Source organism: Leptodactylus fuscus, chromosome 3 (assembly GCF_031893055.1).
Source record: "Leptodactylus fuscus isolate aLepFus1 chromosome 3, aLepFus1.hap2, whole genome shotgun sequence".
Taxonomy (NCBI): domain Eukaryota; kingdom Metazoa; phylum Chordata; class Amphibia; order Anura; family Leptodactylidae; genus Leptodactylus; species Leptodactylus fuscus.
The window spans coordinates 229,597,304-229,617,607 of NC_134267.1; the positions used below are offsets into that span (position 1 = coordinate 229,597,304).

At 43.2% G+C, this 20,304-nt stretch overlaps 1 protein-coding gene across 1 annotated transcript in view; it reads right to left on the minus strand.

Annotated features, from left to right (window-relative positions):
• Positions 1–18,679, minus strand: part of LOC142198593 (uncharacterized) — a 138,948-nt gene extending 120,269 nt beyond the window's left edge. The window contains exons 1-4 of the mRNA XM_075269620.1: positions 18,547–18,679; positions 17,400–17,419; positions 5,825–5,923; positions 2,250–2,354 (exon numbers count right to left, since the gene is read on the minus strand). Of these exons, the coding sequence (XP_075125721.1) occupies positions 2,250–2,354; positions 5,825–5,923; positions 17,400–17,419; positions 18,547–18,679 (357 nt within the window). The remainder of the gene's footprint in view (positions 1–2,249; positions 2,355–5,824; positions 5,924–17,399; positions 17,420–18,546) is intronic.
• Positions 18,680–20,304: the final 1,625 nt, after the last annotated feature.

Sequence of the window (20,304 nt, forward strand, 5' to 3'; positions counted from 1 at the left end):
ATATAGAGGATCTGTCCTCTCTCCTGTGTGGTGTAGTATATAGAGGATCTCTCCTGTGTGGTGTAGTATATAGAGGACCTGTCCTGTGTGGTGTAGTATATAGAGGATCTGTCCTGTGTGGTGTAGTATATAGAGGACCTGTCCTGTGTGGTGTAGTATATAGAGGACCTGTCCTCTCTCCTGTGTGGTGTAGTATATAGAGGACCTGTCCTGTGTGGTGTAGTATATAGAGGATCTGTCCTCTCTCCTGTGTGGTATAGTATATAGAGGATCTGTCCTGTGTGGTGTAGTATATAGAGGATCTGTCCTCTCTCCTGTGTGGTGTAGTATATAGAGGATCTGTCCTGTGTGGTGTAGTATATAGAGGATCTGTCCTCTCTCCTGTGTGGTGTAGTATATAGAGGATCTGTCCTCTCTCCTGTGTGGTGTAGTATATAGAGGATCTGTCCTGTGTGGTGTAGTATATAGAGGATCTGTCCTGTGTGGTGTAGTATATAGAGGACCTGTCCTGTGTGGTGTAGTATATAGAGGATCTGTCCTCTCTCCTGTGTGGTATAGTATATAGAGGATCTGTCCTGTGTGGTGTAGTATATAGAGGATCTGTCCTCTCTCCTGTGTGGTGTAGTATATAGAGGATCTGTCCTCTCTCCTGTGTGGTGTAGTATATAGAGGATCTGTCCTGTGTGGTGTAGTATATAGAGGATCTGTCCTGTGTGGTGTAGTATATAGAGGATCTGTAAGCTCTCCTACTTAATAAATTGTGGATGTATTACAATTTAACCCCTTAGCGACCCTTGACGTAACTGTACGTCATGGGTCGCATGGGGATGTATGGAGCGAGCTCACACGCTGAGCTCGCTCCATACACGGCAGATGCTGGCTGTATAATACAGCCAGGACCTGCCACTAACAGCAGCGGTCGGTGCCCGAGCCGATCGCTGCTGTTAACCCTTTACACACTGCGGTCAAACGTGACATGGCATGGGCGCCGCCCTGTTAACCCTTTACACACTGCGGTCAAACGTGACATGGCATGGGCGCCGCCATGTTTCGCCGATCGCCACCCTCCTGAACGTCACATGAGGGCGGTGATCGGTTGCTATGACAGCCGGAAGCCTATTGAAGGCTTCCAGGCTTGTCTCTGCACTAGATCTATTACAGGATGCCAGAGGCAGCCTCTAATAGAAGTGCTGCGATTTTCCTATTCACTGCAATACTGTAGTATTGCAGTGAATAGTATGAGCGATCAGACTCCCTAGGTTTCAAGGTACCTAAGGGGTCTGATCATAAATGTAACAGAAGAAAAAAAAAAGTTTTTAAAAGTATTAAAAAAATAAAAAAAATATAAAAGTTCAAATCACCCCCCTTTCCCTAGATCAGCTATAAAAGTAATTAAAGAACATTAAACATAAACATATTAGGTATCCCCGCGCTCCAAAATGCCCGAACTATTAGAATATTAAAACATTTATCCCGTACTGCGAACGGCGTAGCGGCAAAAAAAATAAAAACAGCCAAAAAGCGTTTTTTTCAACACTTTGCCTCCTATAAAAAATTGAATAAAAAGTGATCAAACCATCGGATCTTTCCCCAAATGGTATCAATAGAAACGTCATCTTGTCCCGCATAAAAAGACACCACAACCAGCTCCATACATGGAAATATGAAAAAGTTACAGGTGTTAGAACATGATGACACAAATTTTTTTTTCTATTTTGCAAAGTTTATCATTTTTTTAAAAGTATCAAAAAATTTCAAATACTATATAAATTTGGTATCACCGCGTTTGTACTGACACGTAGAACACAGGTAACATGTCATTTGTACCAAACAGTGAATGCTGTAAAAATTAAACCCGATAAGAAAATGGCGCAAATGCATTTTTTCTCCAATTGCGCCTCATTCTGAATTTTTTTCCAGCTTCCCAGTACATTGCACAGCATATTGAATGGTGCCATTACAAAGTACAATTTGTCCCGCAAACAATAAGCTATCATGTGACTCTGTGAACTGAAAAATGAAAAAGTTATGGCTCTTGAAATGTGAGGAGGGAAAAACGAAAATGCGAAACCAAAAAATGGCCTGGTCCTTAAGGGGTTTTAATAGGAACCCCTATAGTGAGACTTTCCTAAATAAAAAAATTTTTTATTGAGTTTCTTGATGGGTTCTCTTCTCTTTGCAGTGAAATGAAAAATATAATTATATTTAGATTAGTGGATACTGATATAATAATCTTTATAATAACTTACCATCTTCATCATGTTTGCTGCTGGTGGATTCACATTTGCTCTTATAGAATTGTGGCTATCGACAATTTTCTGCTTATCCTCCTCTGACAAGGGAATTATTTCACCCTGTAAATGGAAAGAATATTAAATGTTCACATTCTCTCTAGTCGGTCAGAACTCATATCTGTATATACTGTAAATCTTTGTAGTTCTGGGTCCTCCAGAGAGAGACTGTTTGTAACTTTCTGCTATACTTTCTATGTAATGGAGATCCCCAGTGAAGTAGTGCTTTATGTTAGCTGAGAATGCCCTATTCTAAACCAGACACCCCTGTATTACGAGAAAAAACTTACAGTATTCAATAATTTTTTTTAATGAGGCCAATCAAATGATGTGTCATAGAACGAGCACCCTCATACAAGGCAAGCCCCAGAATCTAAGACCTATAACAGAAGGGATTAGAATACCAGCATCCTAGCCAGCAGAGCATAGGGTTGTCAGAACAGTTGATGGTTGCGGTTATATTTTTGAGACTAAGATTGTAAAAGGCTTCCTAAACTACCGTTTCTTCTGCTCCACCAACTCATTGCTACCAGTACACAACTTCATTTCTTAAGGGGTTCATGAGAACAGGCCAAACAATAAAAAAAACACCTGACCTGATATCTACTAGAGATGGGCAACCCAACCGCATCCTAGAGAAACAAATTCTAAATTTGGTCTCTAACGAGACCAAAACTTTTGCAATTCATTTTGAACAGTGGCCATCGCCATATGAAACATCAGAAAGAAGCAGCAAGAAGGTACATCACATGATGGGCTTTTCCACCTAGGTCATACATCATCCCTAGTGTTATCAGAAGGATTGTGGGTGGAGAGGTCATTGAGTGGTGTTATAGGTACTATATAAGATTATATACAAAAAGGAACCATTTTGTGCATAAGAAAGCAAAGAAAGGGCAGGGACAGATCTCAGGCTTCTTGTGAATAATTACCACAAGCACAGGGACCACGGGGACAATGTATTTCTTTGAACCCTGTCGTTGGAGGTTTATAATGGAAATTTGTTGCCTCCTCTAATCCTTTGAAGAGGCCACCAAATTTGTCAGTAACAGTTGCATCATCAGTTATATAATATCTTTAATATATTCACTGACATTTAAAAATAATAAAAATATACCCATGAAAAGGGGGATAATGAGGTCCTTTAGACCATGAATATTTATAGGTTGGTGACGCTGTCGTCCTATCCTACCCCGATCTCTCCAGATTTGGAGCCGTGTCTCACTCCAAAGCACGATTGAGGCACTCACCATGAGGCCTCTATCCAAACATTGTCAGATCCTCAAACAGAACCTGGAATCGTTGCAAAAGATGATATTCTTCCAGTTTTTAGTAGTCCAGATTTCTCATTTATGACACCACTCTAAATGTAGAAGACAGTGGCTGCCAATGGCAGGACATGTAATGGATGCTTCCTTCTGCTTAAGTGCATGGGAATGGACTGGGCTGAGACAGAGGTATGTAAAGGAGGTGCCACCTACATCTGTAGGGTGGATCAGGAAACTCTGGAATCTAGTCCTACTTCAGGATCAGATGATCCTCTCCACTGGTGGTCTACCTGGGCTGTCCAGAGTAGAGATGAGCGAACACTAAAATGTTCGAGGTTCGAAATTCGATTCGAACAGCCGCTCACTGTTCGAGTGTTCGAATGGGTTTCGAACCCCATTATAGTCTATGGGGAACATAAACTCATTAAGGGGGAAACCCAAATTCGTGTCTGGAGGGTCACCAAGTCCACTATGACACCACAGGAAATGATACCAACACCCTGGAATGACACTGGGACAGCAGGGGAAGCATGTCTGGGGGCATAAAAGTCACTTTATTTCATGGAAATCCCTGTCAGTTTGCGATTTTCGCAAGCTAACTTTTCCCCATAGAAATGCATTGGCCAGTGCTGATTGGCCAGAGTACGGAACTCGACCAATCAGCGCTGGCTCTGCTGGAGGAGGCGGAGTCTAAGATCGCTCCACACCAGTCTCCATTCAGGTCCGACCTTAGACTCCGCCTCCTCCGGCAGAGCCAGCGCTGATTGGCCGAAGGCTGGCCAATGCATTCCTATGCGAATGCAGAGACTTAGCAGTGCTGAGTCAGTTTTGCTCAACTACACATCTGATGCACACTCGGCACTGCTACATCAGATGTAGCAATCTGATGTAGCAGAGCCGAGGGTGCACTAGAACCCCTGTGCAAACTCAGTTCACGCTAATAGAATGCATTGGCCAGCGCTGATTGGCCAATGCATTCTATTAGCCCGATGAAGTAGAGCTGAATGTGTGTGTTAAGCACACACATTCAGCACTGCTTCATCACGCAAATACAATGCATTAGCCAGTGCTGATTGGCCAGAGTACGGAATTCGGCCAATCAGCGCTGGCTCTGCTGGAGGAGGCGGAGTCTAAGGTCGGACCTGAATGGAGACTGGTGTGGAGCGATCTTAGACTCCGCCTCCTCCAGCAGAGCCAGCGCTGATTGGCCGAATTCCGTACTCTGGCCAATCAGCGCTGGCCAATGCATTCTATTAGCCCGATGAAGTAGAGCTGAATGTGTGTGCTTAGCACACACATTCAGCTCTACTTCATCGGGCTAATAGAATGCATTGGCCAATCAGCGCTGGCCAATGCATTCTATTAGCTTGATGAAGCAGAGTGTGCACAAGGGTTCAAGCGCACCCTCGGCTCTGATGTAGCAGAGCCGAGGGTGCACAAGGGTTCAAGTGCACCCTCGGCTCTCCTACATCAGAGCCGAGGGTGCGCTTGAACCCTTGTGCAGCCTCAGCTCTGCTACATCAGAGCCGAGGGTGCGCTTGAACCCTTGTGCAGCCTCGGCTCTGCTACATCAGAGCCGAGGGTGCGCTTGAACCCTTGTGCACACTCTGCTTCATCAAGCTAATAGAATGCATTGGCCAGCACTGATTGGCCAGAGTACGGAATTCGGCCAATCAGCGCTGGCCAATGCATCCCTATGGGAAAAAGTTTATCTCACAAAAATCACAATTACACACCCGATAGAGCCCCAAAAAGTTATTTTTAATAACATTCCCCCCTAAATAAAGGTTATCCCTAGCTATCCCTGCCTGTACAGCTATCCCTGTTTCATAGTCACAAAGTTCACATTCTCATATGACCCGGATTTGAAATCCACTATTCGTCTAAAATGGAGGTCACCTGATTTCGGCAGCCAATGACTTTTTCCAATTTTTTTCAATGCCCCCAGTGTCGTAGTTCCTGTCCTTTTTTGCACCAATAACAGCGCAGGGGAGGTGGGAGGGGAATCGAATTTTGGCGCACTTTACCACGCGGTGTTCGATTCGATTCGAACATGGCGAACACCCTGATATCCGATCGAACATGTGTTCGATAGAACACTGTTCGCTCATCTCTAGTCCAGAGCCTGTTGACTATGTGGCATTCCCTCATGCAGCCTGTGCTCCCAACAACTCCTAATGGCTAAGATAGAACGGTGAAATGAAAAATGTTATTACCTTTAGATCAGTGGACACTATTACAATAATAATCACTATGATAACTTACCGACGTCTCCATGTTTGCAGCTGGTAGATCCACATTTATTCTTTCAACTTTGCGACTGTAAGTAATATTAAGCTCTTCTTTCACGCGAATGATGCCGCCCTGTAACTGGACAGAATTGTTACATTTAAGTACTCCATCATCTCCAGCGTCATAACCCACGTTAAACTAGATCCCTACATAAATCTGTAAAATGGATCCATTCATGCACCAGTTTTTTTTGTGACCCTTCCATTGACTAATATCTATTGTCATATATATCAGCCCGTTTTCACAGATCCCTCGATTAACTGAAGTCCACAAAGGATCTGTGTAAAACCATTACCAACCAAAGAACTAGAAAATTGAGTGTCCAGTTGACAGGACAGCGGATGCTTTTATTTGGAGGACAATAATTCCTTCAAAAGTTGGCAAAAGGTATCCTAGTCTGCATAGGCCCGGTTCATATCTGTGTTCTGTATTCCCTTCGGGGAGTCTGCTTGGGGACCCCTGAACAGAATACCAAACACATCAGAAAATGGTTAGCTAAGAAAGCACATGGACCCCATAGACTATGCAAGGCTCATAACACTCACAGCGCAGTAACCAGATACCTGCATTGTTAGGAGCCATGCACCTGTGTGTCTGACAGATGTCTAAGGACTGATTTTCATCCATTGGACATAAACAATGTTGCAGATTTTGCATGCAGTTTTCTGGTATAAATAATAATAAATATGACGGAGTTGATGGCCTCTATCCCTGTATAGCAATGCTACGACCCTTTTTTGGGAAAGTGGTAAAAAATGATAAAGTTGTTTGTACCTTCCCCCTCCACACCCATGCCAAATTGATGGTGAACTTAAGGCATGATGACTAAAGCCGAATCCGCCCTAGATACTGCCTCCGGCAGATTTAATTATTGAAGGCTGTAAGCCTATGCATATATTTATTTGCTGATAGCTGTTATACCTTCTAAGAGATAGTTCACACGGGGCCAAAGGGGCAGATTTTGACAGCGGAATCCACATCATAATCCGCCCCTTTACAATGGTGGTCTATGGAGACCACTAGCGTTCTTTTTTCCGCTATTGGCAACTGCCGATAGCGGAAAAAAAGAAGCGAGCTGCCCTTTCTTCAGGCGGATTCCGTGGCTCGCTGAGCCGCAGCTTCCGCCTGGCAGCCGCAACCTCCGGTGTCGGCCCATTCAATTGAGCCGACTCTGGGGTGGAGGAAGCCGTGACCGTGACATTGTGGCAGGCGGGTTTTGACCCTATTTTGACTTGGCTCCCCTAATACTTCTATATTGTAAAAATTCTATAAAAATGTTTTTAGAACAATTCATATGTAAAATAAATAAATAACCATACCAAAAAATACCCCATTACTATATAAAATGTTTTATTAAGTGAAAATATAAAAATAAAAAAACACATCCTAGGTTTAGTTTATAAGGAAAGACACAGCACCCAACCCAAGAAGCTAATGGGAAAATAGTGGGAATCTGGTGTAACCTAGGTTCATATTCAATTTTCACCATCTGCTGTGTATTAAAATATGTAAAACTAAAGCTCACTATGTTCCTTGATAATGCTTTGAGGGATGCAGTTTTCAAAATGGGGACACAGGTGGAAAGCTTCCAAAAGTGGGTTGGGTTAGAGTTCCTACAAAATTGGTCATGGAAAGGACCCCTTTCATCAAACCCATTCATCAGATCAAATGAATAGGTTTGAAAAGTGATTGCAGGTTTCTGTCTCCTGTCCAGTTTCGGGCAGGAAACGGAAACTGCATAACGGAGACCCGGGGCGCAGATGTGACCGAGCCCTTAGCTGTGTTACCTTTTGTACACCAGGTTCACTGTGTGTGGCCAGAGGGTGAAGGTGTGATCTGGATATACCAATGTGTTGTCTACTGTAAGTGACACGTAGTAGCAGTTGTTTGTGTGGATGTTGGGGTTGCTTCGTTCCTTTGTGTGGTACCTCTTTTAGGCTAATGCTTCACGTGGCATCTAGCAGCAAAAAAAGCTCTGCGGGAAAAGCCGCGGCAGCAACTGTTCTTCCTGCACAGAGGTTTCCTTTGTGGATTTTCAGCTTCAATTATATCTATAGGGAAACCTCTGGCATCTGACATGGTGCAGTTTTCAAAATCGCAACTGTTTTAGAAATCGCTGCATGTCTGTACTTCATATTTTGCCGCAATGTGGGCATAGGATTTGCCAGAATACCATCCACTTTGCTGTGATTGTAAAACACCACTTTTTGGGGGCAGCATTTCCGCCAGGCAGTGCCCCAGCCACAAGGTCAAATTTAGGGTCACGTGCTTATTTTTTTTTAGTCTTATATCTCAATGTAAAACAGCTTTGGAATCAAAATGTTCACTGTACCCATTAATAAATTCCTCGAGGGGTCAAGTTTCTAAAATGGGGTCATTCAATGTGGGTTTGCAATTTTCTGGTACCTCAAGGGCTCTACCACTGCATCATGGCACCTGAAAACTATTCCAGCAAAATCAACTCTAAATTTCACCTCCATTTCCTTTTAATTTCCACAAAATGCTTTCCCAAATATCTTTGGGAAATTTTCTTATACATTTATAAAAAAATTGCTGTTGTAAAATCTAAAATAAATCTAAGTGTAATTAAAAGATGATGTCAACATAAAGCAGGGATAAGGTAAATCATATGTGGTCTATGTCCGAAAACTATAAAATTTCATATTTCGAAAATTATATATTTTTCAAACTTTAACCAAATAACACCACTAACATGAAGTATCATTTGTCTTATATCTCTTCGGTTAGTTTAATTGTTGCAAAGTTATTCCCACATAAAATGATACAAATAAGACAAGTCATATCCATGTACACCATCATTTTTTCCAAAATATAAGAAGATTTGTAACATATACTTAAAATATGAATTTCCAAATTTAGATATAAAAAACAAAAAACTTGAGTCTTCAGTAGTTGATACCTTTTTGTTGGCTAACTAATGATGACAGATTACAAGCTTTCGAAGCTCTCGGCTTCTTCCTCAGGTAAATTTGAAAACCATTTCTGAAGGATACATATTTATGCACAGAGGGACACTTAGGAATAGAATTTTAGGAGGGAGGTGGAAGAAGGTTATTGGTTATTGGTACATAAGTAAACAATTCATCTGTTTGCAGTGTTCTTATCAGTTCAAAGATTCATCTTTTATGGCTGTCTCAGTTCAGTGATTTCTGTAAGATGCCATGAACCCATGTGAGAGATTAATCCCTTCCTATGAAACAAAGTCATCAGCTTGTACTCCTAAATCCTTCTCTCTTTCCTTGATTTAACCCCTTCCCGACATGTGCCGTAATAGTACGGCGCTGCAGGGAAGGGCTTCCCGCAAACCGCCGTACTATTACTGCGGATGCATGGTGCGCACACAGAAACTGTGTGCGCACCATGCACTGCGGGTGTCAGCCGTAATACACGGCTGACAATGCCCCGTAACACCCGCGGGAACCGGGTCCGATCGCGGGTGTTAACCCCTGAGATGCCGGCGGTCAACATGACCACCGGCACCTCCAGGGTTTCAACATAATATGGAGGCGATCGGCATCCCCCACGCCGGTTTCGGGGGGTGCCAGTGTTTGTAGGGGGCAGCCCAGAGTCTGATCAGTGACCCTGGGTCTGCCCCTTCACTTACCCCCTCCTCGCGCCTGGCTGACCCTGCCGTAAATGAAGCTGTCAGCCTGTGCGTTTACACAGGCTCACAGCTTCCTATACAATGCAATACACGTGTAACACGTGTATTGCAGCGTATCTCTATTGAAGCAGTGATCAGCTGATCACTGCTTCAATCCCCCATGGGGACAGAAAAAAAAGTGAAAAAAAAGTAAAAATAAAAAAGTTTAAAATAAATTAGAAATAAATAAAGCCCCAAAAATCCCTATTTCCCCATATAAAATGTTTTATTATGTAAAATAAAGAAAAAAAGAAAAAAAATTACATATTTAGTATCGCCGCGTCCGTAATAACCTGAACAATAAAATTAAAACATTATTTAACCCGAACGGCGAACGGCGTAAAAAAAACCCGTAGAAAACCGCACAAAATAATGATTATTCACCACCTTTCCCTTACAAAATGTTCAATAAAAAGTAATCAAATAGTTAGATGAAAACCAAAATGGTACCAATTAAAAGAAGAGGTCATACCGCAAAAAATAAGCCCTCAACCAGCTCTGTCTAGCGAAAAATAAAAATGTTATGCCTTTCAGAAGATGGCGATGCAAAAATAGTAGATTTTTTTCCCTAAATTGAATTTTATTCTGCACAAATAGCAAAGCATTAAAAAATCATATAAATGAGGTATTGCCGTAACCGTGCCGACCCGCAGAATAAAGGTAATATGTTATTTTTGCTGTACGCTGCACGGGGAAAAAAAGTAAATGCTAAAAAGCAATGCCAGAATTGATGTTTCCTTTTACATCCCACCCATAAAGAGTTAATAAAATATAGTCAATAAGTTACAGGCCCCAAAATGGTGGCATTGAAAAGTACATCTAATGCCACAAACACCAAGCCCTCATATGGCCACATTGCCAGAAAATAAAAATAAAAATCTACCTTGTACAATGTGAAGACAAAAACCCCAAAAGTCGCCAAATCATTAGGACATAAGTGGCTGCGACTAGAAGGAAATGTGTAAGCGGTGCGAGCGTTTTCAGGGGACCCCCCATATTTAGAGCTTATGAGAGATAATACACCAGTGCTGATCCCCCAGAATGCCCCTCTTCCCCATCCGTGTCATAGGAGCTAGTGGGAAAATAGAATGGGATTTGGTGTACCCAATTTACTCCGCACAGCTTACACATTCACTTCGGGGTTACTAATGCTCACTACATCACTTGATAAATTCTTTGAGGGGTGCGGTTTTCAAAATGGGGTCACTTTCTAGAGGTTTCCACTGTTTTGACACCTCAAGGGCTTTGTAAATGCGACATGGTTCCTGAAACTGATCACAGCCAGATCTGCCCTCTAAAAGCTCCTTGGCGCGCCTTCCCTTCTGCGTCTCGCTGTGCGTCCATATATTAGTTTACACCCACAAGTGGGGTACTGTGGTAGTCGGGAGAACTTGCCTAACAAATTGTGGTATGCGTTTTCTCCTTTAACCCCTTGTGAATGTGCAAATTCTAGGGCTAAACGAAAATATTAGTAAAATAAAATAAAATTTGAAAATTTCACCTCCATTTTGTATTAATTCCTGTTAAGCACTTATAGGGTTAAATTACTAGGTATATGTTGTTTTGGCTTATTTAAGGGGTGCAGTTTTGAAAATGGGGTGATTTATGGGGGCTTTAATACAAGGGTCTTTCAAAACCCCTTCATAACTGGATTAGTCCTTTAAAAAATGGGTTTTGGAAATTTCTTGAAAATTTTGAATATTGCTGTTTCACTTTTAAATCTTCTAATGTCCGTAAAAAATAAAAGGGTGACTAAAGTTTGATGCCGACATAAAGCAGAGATCTGGGACATTAGATTTAGGATATAATTTTGGCGGTCTGACTTTCTGTATGCAATGCACATCATTTCAAATTTTATAAAATGCATATTTTTCAAAATTTCCACCAAATTTCCAATTTTTTCATAATTAAACACAAAACATATCAACCAAAATTTACTACTAACATGAAGTACAATGTGTTACGAAAAAACAATTTCAAAATTACTTTGGTAAGTTAAAGCGTTCCAAAGTTATTGCCACATAAAGTGACACATGTCCGTTTTGAAAAATCGAGCTTGGTCAGGAAGTCAAAAAGTGCCATCGGCGGGAAGGGGTTAAAATTCCCTCTTAAAACCAAAATTTTCATGTCATTGCTGATATTATGATCTTCATTGCAGAAATGTTTTGACACGGGAAGGTCCATTCTTTGTTCTCTAATTGTATGGCGATGTGAGTACATCCGCATTCTAAGCTTCTGACCAGTCTCTCCAACATACAAGTTTTCAGTGGAACACTTGGTGCATATTATTAACCCCTTCCCGCCGATGGCATTTTTTGATTTTCGTTTTTGACTCCCCTCCTTCTAAACCCCATAACTTTTTTTATTTCTGAAGGACAAATTTTTCTTCATGATGCCACCATTAATTATTCTATATAATGTACTGGGAAGCAGGAAAAAAATTCAGAATGGGGTGGATTTGAAGAAAAAAATGCATTTCTGCGACTTTCTTACGGGCTTTGGTTTTACGGCGTTCACTGTGCAGCCAAAATGACATGTCCCCTGTATTCTGTGTTTCGATACGGTTCCAAGAATACCAAATTTATATGGTTTTATTTACATTTTGACCCCTTAAAAAAAATCCAAAACTGTGATAAATTTTTTTTTTCTAAAGGTCACCATATTCCGACAGTCGTAACTTTTTTATACGTAAGTTTACGGGGATGCATAGGGCGTCTTTTTTTGCGGGGCCGGGTGTACTTTTTAGTTCTACCATTTTTGGGAAATGCTATTGCTTTGATCACTTTTTATTCAAATTTTTATCAGAATCAAAACAGTGAAAAAACGGCGGTTTGGCACTTTTGACTATTTTTCCTGCTACGGCGTTTACCGAACAGGAAAAATATTTTTATAGATTTGTAGAGCGGGCGATTTCAGACACCGTGATAACTAACATGTATGTGTTTCACAGTTTTAACTACTTTTATATGTGTTCTAGGGAAAGGGGGGTGATTTGAATTTTTTTTAACTTTTTTTTTTTGCATTTATTAGACCCCCTAGGGGTGTTGAACCCCAGGGGGTCTGATCACTAATGCAATGCATTACAATGCTAATGCATTGCAATGCATTGCAAAAAAATCATCCTTTCTTTTGCAGGCTGCATAGACCAGCCTGCAAAAGAGAGAATTTGCAGACAAGCCTGGGAGCCTTGTAAAGGCTCCCAGCTGTCATGCCAACGTGACTTCGGCCCTGGAGCATGGGGATCACTGGAAAAATGGCGGCGCCCAGGAAAATGGTGCCTCCGGCGCCTTTGCTCGTGGCGCCAGAGGGGTTAATGCCTCCGATCGGTCCGGGGACCGATTAGAGGCATTAGAGCTGGTTGTCTACTGCTTAAAGCAGTAGACACCCAGCGGCTATGGCGGCCGCCCGGCTCCTGGGCGGTCGCCATAGTTACAGACCCGACTTGCGCCGTACTATTACGGCGCATGTCGGGAAGGGGTTAAATACACTACATTAGGTGTGTTACAGGTGAAAGTAGCTGGGATTTTATATTCCCTGTTAGAATTTGCTATCTTGTCGGTGGTCATGATGTGAGGGCAGGATCAATCTATCACATGGGTTCATGGAATCCTACAGAAATCAATGAACTGAAACAACCATAAAAGACGACTCTTTGAACTGATAAGAACATTGCGAACTGATGAATTGTTTACTTGTATGTACCAATAACCAATAATAGAGATGAGTGAGTACTATTCGAAATGGTAATTTCGAATAGCACGCTCCCATAGGAATGAATGGGAGTGTCCGGCGTGCAAGGGTTTAAGCGGCAGGACACCGGCCCCGGTTGTCTGTTGTCAGCGTCCATTCATTCCTATGGTAGTGTACTACCGTTTCGAATAGTACTCACTCATCTCTAACCAATAAACTTCTTCCACCCTCCCTCCTAAAATTCTATTCCTATGTGTCCCTCTGTACATAAATACACATCCTTCCGAAATTGTTTTTAAATTTGCCTGAGGAAGAAGCCGAGAGCCTCGAAAGCTTGTAATCTGTCATCATTATTAGTTAGCCATTAAAAAAGGTATAACTACTGAAGACCCTCAAGTTTTTTGTTTTTTATATTTCCTACCCACTGGCTAACACGGTACAAAAACAAACGTTTTCCTTATACCAAATGTAGTTATAAAACATACATGACTCTCAATAACATTAAAATTCTATCCTATATTTTCCAACGTTCGTTGGTATCTACTACTTACTTGTGCCTCCGACTGGTGAAGCATTGCACATCGGAAAACCACCATAAATATTGCATTGCTCGAGAACATTGCAGATGTTGTCCTCTCTTGCTTTCAGGATACATGTAGTTTCACCAAAAAATTTATCACAAAGATGACGAGAACTGGAACCAACTGGGATTAAAGCCTGAAGGGAAAAAGACGAGGCACAAAGCGATTGGCTGCCGATACAGATTCCAGGAAGTTGACCTTTTTACCTTCAGTTCCATTCAATTGTTACATTCACGTTGCACAATGTAAACCACAAGTAGATCGGAGTGTTCTGCAATGTATTCACCACAACTGAGGTGGCCACATTGGGTGACATTCTGTTCTTGACTTGACAAAGGGCAGATGATAAGCCAAAGTGATACAGGTCTGAATATGGGGTTTTGCCAAAAACCAGGGGCGTAAGTACCGTAGAGGCAGCGGAGGTGGCTGCCACAGGGCCCGGGCCATCAGGGGGCCCAGTGACAGCCGCTACCACTGCGTTTTTTTTTATTTTTTATAGGCTGTTACGGGCCCTATTTACTTGCCGATCCTGGGTGGGCCAGGATCGGTAAGTGACACTGCGGGCCCCACAAATACTATCATTATACTCGGGGGTCTTTGCAGACCCCTGAGTATAATGATCGGAGGCCCGGGAGAGGTAAGGGAACATAACAAACACTGTTACTTACCTCTCCACGATCCTGCCAGGCCTCCTTCCTAGTTGTCTGATGTCACATGAACCCGGTCTGGGTCATGTGACTTCTGACGTCATTTCAGAAGGACGGCAGCAGAGAAGACAGCGTAGGAGCCGGGGAAAGGTAAGAAACAGTAATTTTTTATGTTTTTATTCCCCCAGGTCTCCGTTTATTATACTCTGGGGTCTGAAAAGCCCCAGAGTATAATAATTGTTTATGGGTGTCCACTATGGGGTATAATACTGTATACAGGGGCCACTATTGGGGATAATACTGTGTGCAGGGGCCACTATGGGGGATAATACTGTGTGCAGGGGCCAATATGGGGGATAATACTGTGTGCAGGGGCCAGTAAGGGACATAATACTGTGTGCAGGGGCCACTATGGGGCATAATACTGTGTTCAGAGGCCACTATGGGGCATAATACTGTGTTCAGAGGCCACTATGAGGGATAATACTGTGTGCAGGGGTCACTAAGGGACATAATACTGTGTGCAGGGGTCACTAAGGGACATAATAGAGTGCGGAGAAGGGTGCCGGTTGAGGTCTTCGACGTCGGTGTCGGTTGGGGGAGGGCCCGGGCACCATGTCAAAAGTTTGCCACGGGGCCCCACCATTCCTAGTTATGCCACTGCCAAAAACCTTTATGTTTAGAAAAAGCAAATTTATTTCTGTTTTAACATTACTTTGATACAGTGGTGGCCGAATAGGATAGACCAGTAGACATCATAGCAGGGACGAGAGTAGATCTCATAACATGGACGAGTAGACCTCATAAGATAAGATAATTCTTTAATAGTCCCACCTTGGGGAAATTTCATAGTATGGACCAATAAGAGAGTGAATGACAGGTCTCCTATTGTAGCACAGACTAGTAGACCTCATAACAGGGATCAGTAGACCTTATAGGAGTGAACTACAGGTCTGCTGTAGCACAGACCAGTAGATTTCATAGCATGGCCCATTAGGCGGGCCCCTGATGTTTTTTTTTTTCTTAATAGGCCATTACTTTCTGGAGTAACTCTAGCAGGTAACGGGCCCTACTTACTTACTGATCCTTGCTCCTTCTCACAGTCACCTGGGAAGCGGAGGCAGCTGTGAGCATTACCCGGGATCAGTAAGTGAGGCTGTGAGTCTGTGAACTCCAACAAACTTTGCTTTCATTATACTTGGGGGGGGGGGGGGATTTTCAGACCCCCGAGTATATGATCGGAGAGCCAGGGGAGGTGAGAGAACATAAAAAACACTGTTACTCACCTCTCCTGTGCTTTGGCAATGCTTCAGGCTTATTTGATGACATCCCAGATGTCACGTGGGTGAAGTCAGTGTCATTATGTGTTGCAACGTCGGCCTGGCTTATGTGACATCTGTACCAACATTGAAGAAAGCTGAAAACAGAAGGGAGTGTGCCGGAGCCTGAGAGATGTAAGTAACAGTGTTTTTTATGTTTATATCCTCCCCTGGGTCTCAGATCATTATACTCAGGGGTCTGAAAAGACCCCAGAGTATAAAAATTGTTCATGGGTGGTCCACAATGGGGCATAATACTGTGTATAAGGACTACGGTGGGACATTATACTGTGTGGATGGGCTGCTATGGGACATTATAGAGTGTGTAAATGGGGTGCTACACTGGTATATATAATCTATATTGAAAAAAAATTAAAAAAATTAAAATTAAGGTTGCATACCGGTTGTGTCGGCTCATACACACAAATCAGGTAGTCCTGCTGGCATCACTCTGTTGTGGCTGCCTCCGGTCACCAGGGGGAGTGATTCCCTCACTAAACTTTCTCCTCTACTATCTATTCTGAATGCAGCGGCCAGGCTCATCTATCAGGCTAGACGCTACAGCGATGCCTCCGGTCTGTGCCAGTCGCTACATTGGCTGCCTATTCATTATAGAATAAAATATAAAGTTATCCCCCTCATCCACAAGGCTCTCCATAATGCCGCACCTCCCTACATTTCCTCCCTCATCTCTGTCTACCGCCCAACCCGTGCTCTCCGTTCACTCAATGACCTAACACTTACATCCTCTATTATCAGAACCTCCCACGCTCGTATACAAGACTTCTCCTGAGGTGCACCACTTCTCTGGAATGCTCTACCCCGGACAATCAGATTAACTCCCTATTTCTACAGTTTCAAACGCAAACTAAAGATGCATCTTATCAGACAGGCCTATCACAATTTCTAACGTAAACCCTTAACCCTCCTCTGTCCCCGCTCCCACATTACCCCACATGATATGATGTCATCTCAGGATAACTTTATCTGTCCAAGCTCCATCCACATGTTACAGGACACGACTGGTGATGGCTCATAAAGTTTTATGTTTGTGTAATGACAGTCACCTCTATTACAGACGTGTCTGACCCCTGTATAAGCAATGCTGCCCCTGCTACCTCTTGTGTCACCCCCTCTACCTCATAGATTGTAAGCTCTTGTGAACAGGGCACTCAGCCCCATTGTGTGAAATGACTTTCTTTGTAATGTATCTTTCTGTCTGTATTTGAACCCTACAAATTGTACAGCGCTGCGGAATATGTTGGCGCTATAGAAATAAAATTTGTTATTATTATTATTCGCTAAACTTGGCTGCAGTGGGACACCGATGCAATGACAAGAAACCTGACAGTGACTCAGATCTGTGTGTGAGAGCCATTGGCACTTGCAGACTAATTATTTTGGGTCTAAGGGGGTGTGGGTAGTGAATTGTTATTCATGAAAAAAAATAAGACATCCCATGAAAATAAGCCCTAACCCAACTTTTGGAGCAAAAAATAATATAAGACCCTGTCTTGTTTTCGGAGAAACACGGGTAGAATAAATATAAGGTTGTAAGTTCCCGGGTTTTGTATTGAGGATTCCTACTATTCGCTCAACACTAGTCTTGAACCCCAGGGGTCTGATCACTAATGCAATGCAAAATACCGGAGCTTCTATTGTGTAGCCTACAATAGAAGAAATAGAATGACAGGCCGGGGAGCCTTCACAAGACTCCCGACTCTCATGGCAGCATGACGCCGGCCCGGGGCTTACTCCGGGTGCCGACGATCACAGGGAAAATGTGCGACTTCCACGTACCACCAGGAAAATGGCGCCTCAAGGCGCCAGAGGGGTTAATGCCACTGACGGTGTGGGCACCAACCAGGGGCATTAGTGCTGTGTGTCTACTGTATAAAACAGTAGAAACCCGGCGGTTATGGCACGTTAAACACCCAGCATCTCCCATACCAGTACGGCGGGTGTCGGGAAGGGGTTAAAAAACCTTCAGCTACTTGTATGGTATATAGCAAAAATCTGTGTTATACAATACTAAAAGGGAACCTGTCACGGCTACTTGCGGCACTTAGCCAGCCACAGTTCCTTATGGTTTAGTGTCCCAAAAGTCCTACCTTAATTTTTTTTGTCTGTACATTTAAAAAACACAACAAAAAACTTTATACTTACCTATAGGCGAGAGTAATGTTATTCCCACCATCTGAGCAGCATTTTATTTATTTATATATTATTATTATTATTATTATTATTATTATTATTATTATTATTATTACTACTAGCATCTGCCCAAGACTTCGTCTGCGGGCTGGCGTTGGCGCTAAGCCGCTTCTATTTAGCCAAGCTGTGTTGGTTATGATCCGCCGTGTTCCCCCGCGATCTCCCTTGCACACCCCTGCCTCTCTTGCCCCTTGGCCTCAATACCTACCATCTGCTCCTGGCTTCCCCCTCTCATCCCCGCACCTGCCCCCTTCCTCCCCCGTGCCTATGCCTCTGCTTCCCTTGGTGCCCCCGGCCCCCCTCTGTCTCGCGTGCCTCCGGCCCCCAACCTCCTATCCCGTGGCACCCCCCTCCGATGCCACCCTTCCTCCCGTGACCCTCCCCATATCTCCCGCGGCCCCCCCGGGCCTCCCTCCATGGTCCCATCCCAACCCCCCTCCTGCGGCCCCCACTCCTTGGCACCCCCCTCCTGCAGCACCCAACGAACCCCCCCCCCACCCTGCCCGGCACCCCCCACCCTTCACAAACTCCCCTGGCATTTTCCCCTGCAACCCACGTGCCCTTTCCACCCTGCGCATACCGCTGGCACAGCCAATGAACTTCTCGCGGCTCCACATCATGGCCGCTTCGTTGGGACGCTCCGGAGGTTTGAGCGACGCCATCTTATTCTGCTTGCAGGCCGGACGATAGCTCCGCTCACACAGTCGCGCCATCCAACCGGGGAGCATCTCAAGGACCTGGGATGACGTAATCTCAGGTCCTTAAGCGGACCCCAAAGCGAACATCGGCGTTAGCGCCTGTGAAGTCCAGTGATCTACGGGGATGGAAAGTAGCCTATGTTTCAATCTGGGAGCCAAGCTATGTATGTGCGAAATTTCAGGCCAATCCATTCGGCCGTTTAGGCGTGATTGAGAAACAAACATCCAAACACACAAACTTTCATTAGTAGGATTATTTTTTATTTAGATTTTTTTTTTTATCCCAATTTATCAAGCGGTATAGTAATGATTAGTTTTCCCAGATGTGAATGCCCTGCAGATGGTGAAAATAGAATATGTAAGCTGTCCAGAATACATTGGCTACACTCAATTATTTTTTATTTTCACATCTTATTTCTATCTTATTTATTTATTTTTTTTTAAATCCCAGACACAGAAAGTATTAGCATTGGGATAATTGGAACAGATGTGTACGGCTTATTGGAAGAATGAATACTACTTATTCATATCCTTTTGTATGTTTATGTTTTTGCTGTGTTTTTTATTGATTTTTAAGTTAAAAAGAAGGAAAAATGGGTCTCTACTCAGTCCATTTTCATTACAAAATACACTTTCCTGCAGATTCAGCTTGAGTAGAACAGTGAAGTGGACACTGCCTCTAGAAAAGACAGATTTAATCTTCAAAGGTGACCAAGATTCTGCATCGTAAGGTCTGTGAATCTGTGGAATAGCCTACCCAGGAGTTGGTCATAGCAGTCTGTGAAAAAAGTATTATATGGCTTTTTACAGTAAAATGACTTGGAATCTTATGGAAATGTATAGAATACTTATTTCTTTCAGTCATTCAAATTTCCATCCTCTGGTTGAACTTGATGGACATAAGTCTTTTTTTTCCAACTTGCTCACTATGTAAGAACCTATACCAGTGTGGGGTCAAGTATGAAGGATGGTTTTGAGTCCCACTGCTGAGAGCAAATAGAGTAATTTTTGGCTGACCTGCCAAATATAGTCGGTAAAATGTTATAGGTTATATAGTTAATTGGTTGGGTATCAATCTGCAACCATGTTGCTTTGAAAACCTAGTCATCTCCTGGCAAACATATCTGGACCTGACCAGCTACATTGTGTTTTCGGAGCAGTACAGAGTGGAAAAGACGAACCCTACGGCATCTTCAATCGTTTTCTAGCACATCTAGTATGTTGTATAATGGCTGCGCTCGGTATTTCAGGTCATGAATTGGGGCTGAGCTGCAAACAGGACAAGTGGCATGTGAGGAATAAGAGATCAAAGGAGGGGGCCACACGGTGGCTCAGTGGTTAGCACTGCAGCCTTGCAGCGTTGGTGTCCTGGTGTTCAAATCCCGCCAAGGACATAAAACCATCTGCAAAGAGTTTGTATGTTCTCCCCGTGTTTGCATGGATTTCCATCCCATATTCCAAAGACATACTGATAGGGAAAAATGTACATTGTGAGCTCTACAGAGATCAAAGGCCTATGAAGGAGGCGGCCAAAGGGCACCTCTATGACCTGCACTCTTCGTTACGTTGTTTCCATACAGCTCAGTTATAGCTGAAAGTCTTCTCAGTAAGGATATAGCTGGGGAAGAAGTGCGGCACAG